Genomic DNA, 14,526 nt, shown 5'->3' with positions numbered 1-14,526 from the left:
TGACCACTGCGTCACCTGGGAAGCACACACAATGTTTAAAGTAACAAAAATAAGCTGTTACTTTTTACCACATTTTACAGGTAAAGAAGCATATGTATTTACAGTCATCCACTGTATCTGAGGGGATTGGTCCCAGGACTCCTATAGAGACCAAGACCCACAGATGCTTGCGTCTCTTATATAAAACAGTGTAGTGTTGTATTTAACCTTACACACATCCCTCCATATACTTTAAATCATCTCTAAATTACTTATAATACCTAATACAATATAAACTCTGTAATTGTCAGTATAAATGCTATAAAATAGTTGCTGGCATGTGGCAAATTCAAGTTTTGCTTTTTGGAACTTTCTGGCATATTTTAAAAAATATTTTCCATTCATCATTGGTTAAATTCAAGGATGTCAAAAAGGAAGACCAGCTGTATTTGTTATTTTAATCTTTTCTATTAGCCTCAGATATTTAAAGATTTTGACTGCAGCATATTAGACTAGTGTTCATGAGACATATTCTGTAGAATTACCTTTACAGAGTGTTTCATGACTCATGGCTCATTTTCCTAACTTTAAGTTAAGTTTTAATAATAAATCCAGTATTAATAATAGGAAATGTTTGTTAGGTACTTATATATGCCAGTTGCTATGCATGGGACTTTACGAAATAGTAGGATATTTAATCCTCCAAACTGTGTGAGTAGGTACCAGTATTATTGTGATGTAAATATTAATAATTACCTTTATTTCACAGATGATGAATCTGCTACCAAGAGATGAGTACATGGTGGGTAGTGGAGTCAGATTTGCATTCAAGCCTGTGGCACAGGGTCCCTCCCTAACCTCATAATCAAGATTTGCCTTGTCATTTATGTTTTATTTGGGCTAATTTCATGGGAGAATTATCTGGCTGTGAGAGTTTTTAATAATTCACCAGCCCCTTCCATTTTAGTGATATCATTCATTGGTGACTGGAAAGTTCTTTCATGGCAGAGATGTCCGCATTTTAACCTTGACTTTTATCCAAAATCATGAATTATCTCTTTTTATAAGACAAGGATGCTCTGTGCAAGGTGAAATAACTCAGTAGTCAATTTTGATGACAACCTCTAAAAGAGTCTTAAGGTAAGTTTCTAAGTAAAGTTGTCATCAAGTAACTCTGCATTCTAGTCTATCTCTTAAATTCAGTGTCTTCAAAAGTGAATTTTAAAAAATAATGACACCATTGATCCAAGACTGCCAAGTTCCTCAGATAAGGCTTAGTCTCTCTCTAGGATATTCTAAATCTAACCTCAAGAAGGCAACATCATTTTTTTTTCAGATTATAGCAATACACTTTAGCACTCTCTCAGTAGGGCATAAAGGGGGATGGGGGAACATAAACTGCTTCAAGCATAGTGGTAATATTTAGAAATATTTGCCGCAAGTATCTGAAGTAGATCTCATGCGTGCACTTATGGTTTCAGAACTGGACTGTAAATACAGGACAGTGGACCAATCTCAGTGTGACCATGCAGTCATTAACTGTGCTGGTACATAAATTATAGCAAAAACAGAAAACATGGTCTCGTTCTATTTAGGTTTCGAGCATAAAAATGAACAAAAAATTTCGGTTAGCCTTAGAGATGACATTGACAGAATGGGAAAATTTCTTATAAAAAGTAAATCTAGTGTTGGAATTTTTAATTCAAAATACTTAAAACTGCTAGAAAGCAAAAACTGGAAGAAAAAAAAAAAAAGTCTGAATCATCCTGCTTCCTCTCCAGTCACCATAGGTCGTGGTTGGAATTGAATTCAAATAAAAATAACTTCTCAAAAATATTGAGCCAAGGTTTTGTTTTGTGTTCATTTTTGTTCTTTTGATTATTCAAATCATGAAATATACTCTTCTGCTAAATTGTTCTTTTTTACATTTGTATATTCAGTGGCATTTTAATTCTCATTAGACTTCTCTATATATCAGATCATCCTAGGATATAATTTCATAACATTCATGAAATGCTTTGTGAAATGCTCCTTATATTTTTAAAGGACTTCCCTATAGCTCAAATGGTAAAGAATCTACCTGCAATGAAGGAGACCCAGGTTCGATCCCTGGGTCAGGGAGATCCCCTGGAGAAGGAAATGGCAACCCACTCCAGTATTCTTGCCTGCAGAATCCCACAGATGGAGGAGCTTGGTGGACTGCAGTCCATGGGGTCGCAAAGAGTTAGACACGATTAAGTAATTAACGCACACACATATTTTTAAAATCCTAAAGCATTTTTTCAAAAATAAACTTTTAATTTTACAATAGTTTTAGATGTACAGAACCATGAAGATGGTACAGAGAGTTTCAAACTCAGTTTTCCCTACTAACATCTTACTTTAGCATGGTACATTTGTCATGACTAGTGAGCCTATGTAGAAACATTACTGTTAACTAAAGTCCATGCTTCGGTTTCCTTCAGTTCAGTTCAGTTGCTCAGTCATGTCTGACTCTTTGTGACCCCATGAACCGCAGCACTCCAGGGCTCCCTGTCCATCACCAACTCCCGGAGTTTACTCAAACTTATGTCTATCGAGTCTAAACTCATGCCATCCAGCCGTCTCATCCCCTGTCATCCCCTTCTCCTCCTGCCCCCAATCCCTCCCAGCATCAGGGTCTTTTCCAATGAGTCAGCTCTTCGCATTAAGTGGCCAAAGTATTGGAGTTTCAGCTTCAGCATCAGTCCTTCCAATGAACACCCAGGACTGATCTCCTTTAGGATGGACTGATTGGCTCTCCTTGAAGTCCAAGGGACTCTCAAGAGTCTTCTCCAACACCACAGTTCAAAAACATCAATTCTTCAGTGCTCAACTTTCTTTATAGTCCAACTCTCACATCCATACATGACCACTGGAAAAACCATAGCCTTGACTAGATGGACCTTTGTTGGCAAAGTAATGTCTCTGCTTTTTAATATGCTGTGTAGGTTGGTCATAACTTTCCCTCCAAGGTCGGTTTCCTTAGTTTTTATTAACCAAACGTTCTTTTTCTCTTCTAGTATCCCGCTCGGGGAGTACAGATAGCATGGTACAGTTTAGTCATTTCTCCTTAGGCTACTCTGATCTGTGCCATTTCCCAAGACTTTCCTTGTTTTTGATGGTCTAGAAAGTTTTGTGGGGGTAGTAGTTAGGCATTTTATAGAATGCACCTGAATTGAAAACTGCCTGGTATATTTCTCATGATTTGAACTGGGGCTTTGGACTTTGGGAAGGAACACTACAGAGACTACTTTCTCATCACATCATTTCTCATACATTTAATGCATTGTTGAAAAAGGAAGCTAGAGACCTGAAGTAACACTCTCTGATTCATGTCTTCCCAAACGAAATAGTTCTATTAAAAACAGTCCTGTTATACACATAAAAGCACAAAGTAGAATGGTGGTTGCCAGGGGCTGAGAGTAGGGAAATGGGGAGACGGTGATCAAAGGGTACAAACTTTCAGTTATACAGAATGAATAAATTGTTAATGGACTTGCCTGGAGGTCCAGTGGTTAAGACTCTGTGCTTCAACTGCAGAGGGTAAGTGTAAAATCCCCAATCAGGGAACTAAGATACCACATGCCATGCAGTGGAACGAAAATAACTAAATAAAATAAAACATGGGGGAAAATATGTTAAAATACAGTTATCATAGATTAATTGTACATAGCAGGATAATATTCCATTTTCACTTTTACAGAATATTTAAAGCCCTGTTTTTTATTTAGTTAATATAAAGTTAAATTTTATAATTTGATGCCCACTGAAAAGTTCTTGGGAAAGATTGAAGGCGGGAGGAGAAGGGGACAACAGAGGATGAGATGGTTGGGTGGCATCACTGACTCAATGGACATGAGTTTGAGTAAACTCTGGGAGTTGGTGATGGACAGGGAGGCCTGGCGTGCTCTAGTCCATGGGATCGCAAAGAGTCAGACACGAATGAGCGGCTGTACTGAACTGAACTGAAAAGTTCTAAGGAAATATATCTATAACTAATGAATTTTCAATTTCTGCTTATAAAGATATTCTAGTTTAAATGAAGTCATTTTCACATATAGATTTTTTAATCAAATTTTATAATAAAGCTAGATATTCACCTTAAGGATAGAAAATATCCTCCAATTCGTAGACTTTGTGAATCCTAATGTGGCATCTGAATCCATTCACTCACAGCAACTGCTTCTGCTGTGAGTAACCTCGATTTTATATGTTCAGGTGACACAGCAAATAGAAATATGTTTTTTTAAATTGGTTCGATTGATTTTAATGTGCCAAATATTTCCATACATGTAAGAGTTATAATTTAAACAGGCTACTGGATTGGGGATTCAGTGATAACTGTGGATTACAGATAGTCTTTTTTTTTTTTTTGCTGTGTTCAATCATGGCTTTTATTTATTTATTTTTTTTAAAGTATTTTTTTTATTGGAGTATAATTGCTTTACAATGTTAAGTTCGGCTGTACAACATATATCAGACATGTCTACATATATCCCAAGCCTCTGAAGCTTCCCCCTCCCCCATCCCATCCCTCTAGGTGGACTATAGTTTGTTTTTGTTTTTTTGACTTGTTTTTTTTTTTTTTTTTCAGTGGGTTTTGTCATACATTGATATAAATCAGCCATGGATTTACATGTATTCCCCATCCCGATCCCCCCTCCCACCTCCCTCTCCACCCGATTCCTCTGGGTCTTCCCAGTGCACCAGGCCGGAGCACTTGTCTCATGCATCCCACCTGGGCTGGTGATCTGTTTCACCATAGATAGTATACATGCTGTTCTTTTGAAATATCCCACCCTCACATTCTCCCACAAAGTTCAAAAGTCTGTTCTGTATTTCTGTGTCTCTTTTTCTGTTTTGCATATAGGGTTATCGTTATCACCTTTCTAAATTCCATATATATGTGTTAGTATGCTGTAATGTTCTTTATCTTTTACAGATAGTCTTTAGCCAATACTTATTGTTTAGTAGATACCTGTCTTTTCCAATCAGAAGGCTCATGCCCACTGTACTGGGAATAATCTCCACACAAAAGATTTTTATTTTATCATTTCTTTTAGGGAAAAAAGGAATTACATCTTTCTGACTTTGCCTCTAAACCAGTAACGTTTTACAAAACATGAAATTTTACCACATTTTTGAGACTCAATTTCTTTATCTCTTTTTCTCATTTTAGGATTAGCAACCATAGTTTATGTTTTTTAATTACTTTATGGGGAGATGATATATATTAAGGATATAAAAATCAAAAGCTCACTGAGGAATGAATAAGCCTGGTTGTAGTGGTGGTTTAGTCACTCAGTTGTGTCCAACTCTTGCGACCACATGGATTGTAGCCCGCCAGATTCCTATGTCCATGAGATTTCCCGGGCAAGAATACTGGATTGGGTTGCCATATTCTTCTCTAAGGGATGTTCCCCACCCCAAGTCCCACCCCTCAGGGATTGAACTCGCATCTCTTGCATTGACAGGTGGTTCTTTACCACCGAGCTACCAGGAAGGCCCATGTCTAAGCCTAGTATTATTATATTGGGATTCTTGGTCAGAAGACCATTTCTCAGATATTCACAAAGTAACTGACAATAAAATAGCATTCACTAAAGGGTAATTTCCTCTATGGTAATATTTGTTGGAAAGGAGGCTGGCGATGCTTTTATCTCTAATATAATTTGATTTGATTTGAATTCTGCTTTCACTTGAAAAAGTAAAGCCTCCATAAGCACACACATGCTGAGCACATTGATGAACATGGATGGCTTACAGTGTTTGTTCAGAGAGTGCTTAAAATCTTTGAAAGACGTTGTTGACCAGTATATACCCAAGGCCTTGTATAGTACACACTGTTGACACAGGGGACGTTTTAATTATTAATGAATTAAAAAGTAAAGGATTTTGATCAAGGGTTTGGAAAATAGAAAGAAGCTCTATAAGTAACCTGAAGGGTGCAAATTAGAATGAACTGTTTAGAATACTGCAATCATCCAAGTGTCAGATAGGGCAACCGCAAACTCATGATGAATCCTGTACTATATTCTGAAGCATTTTAGTTTGATTTGTTGAATGCATAAGACCAATGCAAGGTAATAAAGAAGAGCATTACAATTAGTATATTTTTAATAGATTTTATTTTTTAGAGCAACTTTAGGGTCAGAGAAAAATTGAACAGAAAATATATTAATAGAAATTTCCTAAATATCCCCCACCCCGACATATAAACAGCCTCCTTCACTCTCAAAATCTTGCATCAGGTGGTACATTTGCTACAATCAATGACCCGACACTGATGCATGATAATCACCCAAAGTCCATAATTTGCCCTAGACATCACTCTTGGTGTTGCACATGCAGTGAGTTTAGACACGTATCTGACACATATCTGCCTCTATAGAGTAAAACAGAATACTTTTATGACACTGAACATCCTGCACTCCACCTGTTCGCGCCCCTCTCTCCACCCTTGGCAGCCACCTGTCCTCTAACTGTCTCCATAGTTTTGCCTTTTCCAGAATGTCATATAGTTGGAATCATACGTTATGTAATCTTTTCAGACTTTTTTCACTTAGTCATATGCATTTAAGGTTCTTCCATGTTTTTCTGTGGCTTTATATAAGTCATTTCTCTTAGAGCTGAATAATATTCCATCGTCTGAATGTAGCACAGTTTATTTCTCCATTCAGCTACTGAAGGACATTTTAGCTGCTTCTACATCTTGACAGTTATGGATAAAATGGGTATAAACATGGCAAATAGTTTTTTTTAAAAGCAAGTTTCTGATCACCACTTGTGCCAAGATAGTTTTAGGCCATATGTTGACAATAATGATGATTGCATATTTTCAAGTAATTTACATTATAACGTGAGTAATTTTTTTCTTCAGTAAACTTTACACTGTGTGTTTTTCACAGCCTACTGAGTTCAATATTGTTAGTACTGTTTCATTTTGCACTCTTAGTGATAGCATATTCAAGTGTCCATTTGCTTCGTATTAGAGCTGTGGCTCTCAACCAGATGCCGTTTCCCCACTCCTTGCCTTCTCCCCCCAGGGAACACAGAAATTTTGGTTATGTAACTATTGTCTATTGAGTAGAGACCAGGGATGTTGTTAAACATGTTGCAATACAATCCATAACAAAGAATATTCTGGCCCAAACTTTCAATAGTGCTGAATCTGCGAAATCTTGATTTCAAATTTGGTTCATATTAGTCCCTCACTCATCTACACATTTGGCTATTTTGTTGACATTGGCATGGATTTCTGGCAAATCATTCCAACTGTGCTTTTTTCTTTTTTTTTGACTTCAGGTGTGGTACCCTGAAGAGGCTAAGGAAAATATCAGAGAAGTTTTCACATCAAATGTACTCATGAGAGCTTTATTGATTCCCATAGAGCAGTAGTTCTTCGTGTCAGATGCCCATTAAAATTGTCTGCAAAGATATTGTAAATTCAGATACAGTTGTCATGGGCAAAGCCTGATCTCTTTCTCAGATTTGCCAGATGATACTACTGTGTGTCCACGGTTGGAAACCACTGTCAGAGGCCATGACCCTCAGCTCACGTTCACCCAACAAGACTGCTAGATGACCAGATCTCTAAACCCAGAGATGTTTCTGCCTTAAAATCTACAGCTGTTTCCTCTTGCTGTTCAAATGGGGACATGATTGAACTGATACTCTACAAATCCATTCCCAATGAGGAAATGTCATTGAAAACATATTTTTGTGAAATGAGGGAGCTCTGAGTTAACAAATACTTTATCTAAGTATTTTTATAAGCTGTGCTGTAAAACATTGATGAGAAAGAGACTTTATAGACAGTGTGCTGAGTGGAACCCAACAGTATATGTTTGGTATATGTTTGTATATACCCACAGGGAGGCCTGGCGTGCTATGGTTCATGGGGTCTCAAAGAGTCAGACACGACTGAGCGACTGAACTGAACTGAACTGATAGATCCATTTAATTCATTTCACTGAAGTTTGAGTCTGCGTTATGCCAGAATTTATTCATTATATCATAACATTAAATTTGATATATGGCTAACTTTTTCAGTATTTACATAGTCCTTAGAGACTCTTGGAGTCAGAGTCAGCTGACTCTTTTTTCATCAGTTCAGCTAACATCTGAGATGTTATTTTTACCTAGACTATGTGTACCCAGGTACACATCTGCTGAAGTTCCCCCAGAAAGTCTATGGCTCAACCAAGTGTGATTTTCTTAGACATCAAGCTTAAGTTCATAGGCACTCAGATGAAAAATGAATTACCTTTTATAAGTCACTCTCAAGTTAAATACACTGTAATCTCAAAGCTGCATCAGCAAGGGGTAATCATCTGTTTTAACCTTCTTCCAAAGACTAAGAAAACCTTGTTTCTTGCAGTTCCGTATTTCAATTTCCCTTCTAAATCTCAAACAATAATTAGAACATCTAGGTTGAAATCAAAACAATAATACATATTTTTAAAAATTTTAAGCCACTAAAAAGGAATTCACAGCAAGATTGTTGAGTGTAATACTAACATGTATTAGACCCTCAACAAATGTATTTTGAATAAAAATAAAAACGAAACAAGAATTATGGTAACAAGAAGGTGCCTATTGTGAAAGTCATTTGCATGTTCTGATGAAATGGTACTCAATAATGATGTGATAATAAGGTTGCTGGGTATTAATTATGAATTTGGCACCCAGTCTTTATCATTTAATGGCATTAAATGACATTAATGTCATTAAAAAATGACAGTTTTTGCCATCCAAGATCAACAAGTTAACTAATCTAAACCAAACCGAAGAAATTTTACTGAGTTATTTTTCTTTGTGAATTAGGAGGAAATGGTCAGTGTTTTAATATACGTGAGAGATACATTAAACTGTGGCTGAAATAGGAAAAGCCAGTGAGTCCACTTTATATATCGGACTTCCATAAGACCCATCCCTCTCTCCTTTCTATAAACAGGGCCACTGCTGTTTAGTTTAGAAAGTAAAACATGTTGTTCAAGGCAATAAACACCACACACGAATAAATAGTTTATGAAATATTGCATAACAATTTATGGTGACAGATGTTAACTAGACTTATTGCAATGACCGTTTCACAATATATACAAATATCAAACCATTATGTTGTACACCTGAAACTGATATAATATATATCAATTATATCAGTTTAGAAAAAAGAGTAGCTCATTTATTTAATGCTCAGACAACAAAATATCTGTCATATTACTAGCAGTGGAAAGCTAGAAATAAGGTGATAATCATGGGATATTTTATTACATATAGAGAATTTTTACCTAGAATCACACTTTATCAATTCAAATAATTTTTCAATCTTAGTAATTATCAGATTCTAAGGGAAAACATAAAGTAGGAAGATAGACATATTTTTAGCATGTTTAGTGTGGATACTTTAGTGATTACGAACTCCCTAAAAATGTAACTGCTTTGTACTCCAACTCAGATATAAAGTCTTTTGTATGTTAGAACAAAAGTTAATGCACTAGTCCTCATGAAAACATGTTCTCGCAGCAAAGATTGATTCTATAAAATGCAGTTTTATTACTGTGCTGTGACATTGTAGCAAATACGGTTTCAGAATTCACTCTTTCCATTGCCTTGTGAAGTAGCAGCAGCAACACAGTTCAGAGAATTCCAGACCAGTTTGAATGTAAACCCATCAAATTCAAAGTCCCATTCTATGGTGAACAGCACCATCAAAAGAAGCTTTTGAAAAGTCCTCTGGGCTGGTGCACTGGGAAGACCCAGAGGGATGCGATGGGGAGGGAGGTGGGAGTGGGGATCGGGATGGGGAACACATGTAAATCCATGGCTGATTCATGTCAATGTATGGCAAAAACCACTACAATATTGTAAAGTAATTAGCCTCCAACTAATAAAAATAAATGAAAAAAAAAAAAAAAGTCCCCTGGGTCAGAAAGGAAAACAGGGTAGAATGTAGCCAAAGGCATGCTGATTACTCTCCTGTGGGTTCTGAGTTGCTATTACCCTCCAGAGGACTGCGTCTGGAGTGGCAGGATCATGTTCATTATTCTTGAGATTGTAAATTAGTGTTGAGGTCTACAATTCTGAATAATGAAAATGTTAAGAAACAGAGCTTTTTCCTCCCAGGAGTTCCATTAACAAGATTTCTTCAGTTTGGGGTAGTTTCCAGACTTTCGAGAGCCTTCTTCTTGCCAGCAGAAGCCCTCGTTAAATAATTTTCCCAGACGTGAGAACTTCTCATGTTTTTTATTTTCTCAAAACGTGAAATGAAGCCTAATTTCCTTATTCTATACATTCCTATCATTCAGCAAGATATATGTTTGGTGGTAGTAGTAATAATCACAATAACACTACCTAGAATAAAGAGTACTAACACTTTGGGCTTCTTAGGTGCCAGGTTTGACACTCAGTGCTTTCACCGGGTCATCTCATTCCAGCCTCTCGACAATCACGCTGTGATTGTAACTGTGGATTACAATTGTGATTGTAATTTCGGGTCAGTTTAGCAGGCATCGTCTGCTAAATTAATCACAAAGAGGCATAAAAAGCGGCCTAGACTCAATCCAGTTCAGAATCTGTGCCTCTAACCAGCATGCTCTACGGCCCCCTTTCTTGCTAAACAAATGTGACATTCAGGCTGGGGACACAGTACATGAGTGGCGTATCAATGCTTGATGAATCAATCAGTCAATCAAAGGTAAAATGAATATGCATGAAAGAAGATTTAGACTTAAAGTTTACAAAAGTCATTAAAAAAGAGGAGTAGAAATACACACTCATATCAGTATGTACCAAAATGACCTGTGAGTCATCGTACTTAGAATGTTAAATGTAAGCATGATTAAGTAGCTTAAATATTTATGATGTGAAATTGTGCCCATTTAGTTGGCATACAAAGCTATTGGCAAAGTTTTAACTCAATCTGCAGGATCACATCTTAAATTTATCAGTTAATGTTTTCTAAAGTTTAAAAAATGGGTGGTGAGATTATTGAGATCAATACATGAATGAAACAGGCATTAAGATGCAAATGGATGAGCTCTTCCTTTGTCCATCAGAACCTCTGTGACGCAGTTTTCCAGCACCTTTCTTCTCGTGATCCATGATTTTCACCATCTCTCAGCTTCTTTACTGGTGGCAGGACCTACTGGAGTTGTGATAAATATTGAGCTGTGTAGGTTAAACACAGAATCCCTCCTTCCCAGTAGATTATGTGTTTTCTGTCTTGACTTTTTCTCTGTTGCAGTTTATTATGCTGACATACCTTTTCATGCTGGCCTGGCTGGGAGTCACGGCATTCACCTCACTGCCGGTTTACATGTATTTCAACCTCTGGACCATATGCCGAAACACCACCTTAGTGGAGGGAGCGAATCTCTGCCTGGACCTTCGTCAGTTTGGTAGGTGGATCCCTGGCTGTAAATACAGCACCTCATACGGTTTGCCTCATTTTAAAATACTGTAATGGAAGAGAAAACAGCAACCCACCCCAGTATTCTTGCCTGAAAAGTCCCATGGACACAGGAGCCTGGCAGGCTACAGTCCTAAGAGTCGCAAAGGGTTGGAAATGACTGAGCAACTGAGCAAACTAGTGTAAACCACTTTGGAACCATCATTACTTCTACCAAAGAGATAGATGCATCAGAATCTTCATGTTTAAGTCATTCTTTTAAAACCAAACTAAGGGACTTTCAGAGTGATTGCAAGTTACTCTTTTGACATGAACCGTGTAGTGTTTGCATAGTATTTTCATTCTCCCCTGATAAACTATATAGTCTGTGAAGTCTGCTATGAAGATCACCTAAGAAATAGATGCTTCATTGTTTTCTGAAACAGGGGAAAAAACTAAACTTTACCATTTCATAATTAAAAAAAATACTAAATCAGTCAGTAGTCCTCTTGGGTTATATAATAATAATAATTTCTTATGTGTATAAGGGCTTACAATGGTTTGTATATGTTTGCTGTTTAGTTCTCACAGTAATTCTCTGTGGTGGATGCTGTGGTTATCCTCTTTATAAATGACAAAACTGAGGTCCCAGGAGGTTAAATTTCCTGTCCAAGGTGACAGAGCTAGTAAGTGACCGCACCAGCTTCACTCCATCCAGTTTCAGAGTCTGTTTTTGGTTCGAAGTGAGCTGCCTCACTTGTTGAAACAAGTACTAAACTATGAATGTGGAAAGTTGAGTCTAATCTCACCTAACCTGTTTGGAATTCCATCCCATCCTTTGTAATAATACGGGGGCTACAGAATTTATAGAAGATATACAAAGTCATGTGCTCAAACTGATTTTTTTCTACAACACAGCTGTTAGTGGATTGCCATTCCCTTCTCTAGGGGATCTTCCTGACCCAGGGATCGAACCCAGGTCTCTTGCATTGCAGGTGAATTCTTTACCATCCAAGCCACCAGGGAAGACCTTTAAAATCTAATAGAGTGTTCTAAATGTTTTTCTCTAATGCGGGTGTCCCCGTACTTCAGGCAAGTGGGAAACAGTTCAGTAGAGGGGATTGCAAGGTTAGACTGTGGCTCTGAGGTTAGACTGTAGACAGACTGCAGGGTATGGTCGAACCAGTCCATCACCAGCTAGCCCTATGTTCCAAAACAGTGTCCACCTACGCTCTTGTTAGGAGTTCCAGCCCCCATTGTGTGATGCAGATGAAAATCAGGATGATCTGCTCTGTACATGGGGTTCTTGGCAAGAAGATGATGGAAGGAACGTGGACAGGTCTTCCCTGGGGAAAGTTTTAACCTTGGAATCATGTCCATGTAAGCAATGGCACCCCACTCCAGTACTCTTGCCTGGAAAATCCCACGGACGGAGGAGCCTGGTAGGCTGCAGTCCATGGGGTCGCTAAGAGTCGGACACGACTGAGTGACTTCACTTTCACTTTTCACTTTCATGCATTGGAGAAGGAAATGGCAACCCACTCCAGTGTTCTTGCCTAGAGAATCCCAGGGGACGGGGGAGCCTGGTGGGCTGCCATCTATGGGGTCGCACAGAGTCAGACATGACTGGAACGACTTAGCAACAGCAGCAAACACAAGGAAAGGAAGCCTTGGCACCTACTGCTGGAGGTCACTGGAAAATAGCTGCTCGGGAAACCACAGCCCTAACTTCAGCATCCCAGCCCCCAACTAAAATGTCTTCCTTTAATTCTTCTAATCTGAAAAATTAAAATTGGAAGAGATGTGGCTAGTCTCACAGAGAGGGTTGCCAGGTAAATTACAGGACACCCAGTTAAATTTGAATTTCTGATAAGCAATATATTTTTTTAGTCCAGTACATCCCAGATATTGTAGGGGACATACATCTGGTAAGTGTAAAGCATGACTATGATTAAAGGTGCTCTTTGAACCTTAGCCCTGTTACGGCATAGTTCAGTTCAGTTGCTCAGTCATGTCTGACTCTTTGCAACCCCATGGACTGCAGCACACCAGGCCTCCCTGTCCATCACCAACTCCTGGAGCTTGATCAAATTCCTGTCCATCGAGTTGGTGATGCCATCCAACCATCTCATCCTCTGTCGTCCCCTTCTCCTCCCACCTTCAATCTTTCCCAGCATCAGGGTCTTTTCAAATAAGTCAGTTCTTCACATCATGTGGCCAAAGTATTGGCATTTCAGCTTCAGCATCAGTCCTTCCAATGAACACCCAGGACTGATTTCCTTTAGGATGGACTGGTTTGATCTCCTTGCAGTCCAAGGGACTCTTAAGAGTCTTCTCCAACACCACAGTTCAAAAGCATCAATTCTTCAGCCCTCAACTCTCTTTATAGTCCATCTCTCACATCCATACATGACTACAAGAAAAAACCATAGCTTTGACTAGATGGACTTTTGTTGGGAAAGTAATGTCTCTGCTTTTTAATATGCTGTCTAGGTTGGTCAGAGCTTTTCTTCCAAGGAGCAAGGGTCTCTTAATTTCATGGCTGCAAGTCACCATCTGCAGTGATTTTGAAGGCCAAAAAAATAAAGTCTGTCACTGTTTCCCCATCTATTTGCCATGAAGTGATGGGACCAGGTGCCATGATCTTAGTTTTCTGAATGTTGAGTTTTAAGCCAACTTATTCACTCTCCTCGTACACTTTCATCCAGGATTTATTCAGGCTTAGCTTTTCTCTGTGATGTGAAGAGGTGTCATGCAACCTTTCACATCATCTGCACAGCTTTCTGTTTGCTCTTAACAAAGAATCTACTGCCTGGATAGCATTTATTTACCCTCCAAATAATACGTCTTTAATAAGAATCCTTAATGTGCATATGCAATAAAGTTATAAACAAAGGACATCAGAAAAGAAAAAAACCTGTGTTCCCCATCCCGATCCCCCCCCACCTCCCTCCCCATCCCATCCCTCTGGGTCTTCCCAGTGCATCAGCCCTGAGCACTTGTCTCATGCATCCAACCTGGGCTGGTGATCTGTTTCATCCTTGATAATATACATGTTTCGATGCTGTTCTCTCAGAACATCCCACCCTCGCCTTCTCCCACAGAGTCCCAAAGTCTGTCCTGTACATCTGTGT

At 38.4% G+C, this 14,526-nt stretch overlaps 1 protein-coding gene across 6 annotated transcripts in view; it reads left to right on the top strand.

Annotated features, from left to right (window-relative positions):
• GPM6A (glycoprotein M6A) overlaps positions 1-14,526 on the top strand; it is a 238,020-nt gene that overhangs the window by 210,133 nt on the left and 13,361 nt on the right. For all 6 annotated transcript variants that reach the window (XM_043893732.1, XM_043893735.1, XM_043893733.1 and 3 more), the window contains exon 4: positions 11,249-11,402. In XM_043893732.1, the coding sequence (XP_043749667.1) occupies positions 11,249-11,402 (154 nt within the window). The remainder of the gene's footprint in view (positions 1-11,248; positions 11,403-14,526) is intronic.

This window comes from Cervus elaphus, chromosome 32, assembly GCF_910594005.1.
Source record: "Cervus elaphus chromosome 32, mCerEla1.1, whole genome shotgun sequence".
NCBI lineage: Eukaryota > Metazoa > Chordata > Mammalia > Artiodactyla > Cervidae > Cervus > Cervus elaphus.
Note: the sequence above shows the minus strand (reverse complement) of the source record. Positions and strands in the feature narration are given on the sequence as shown.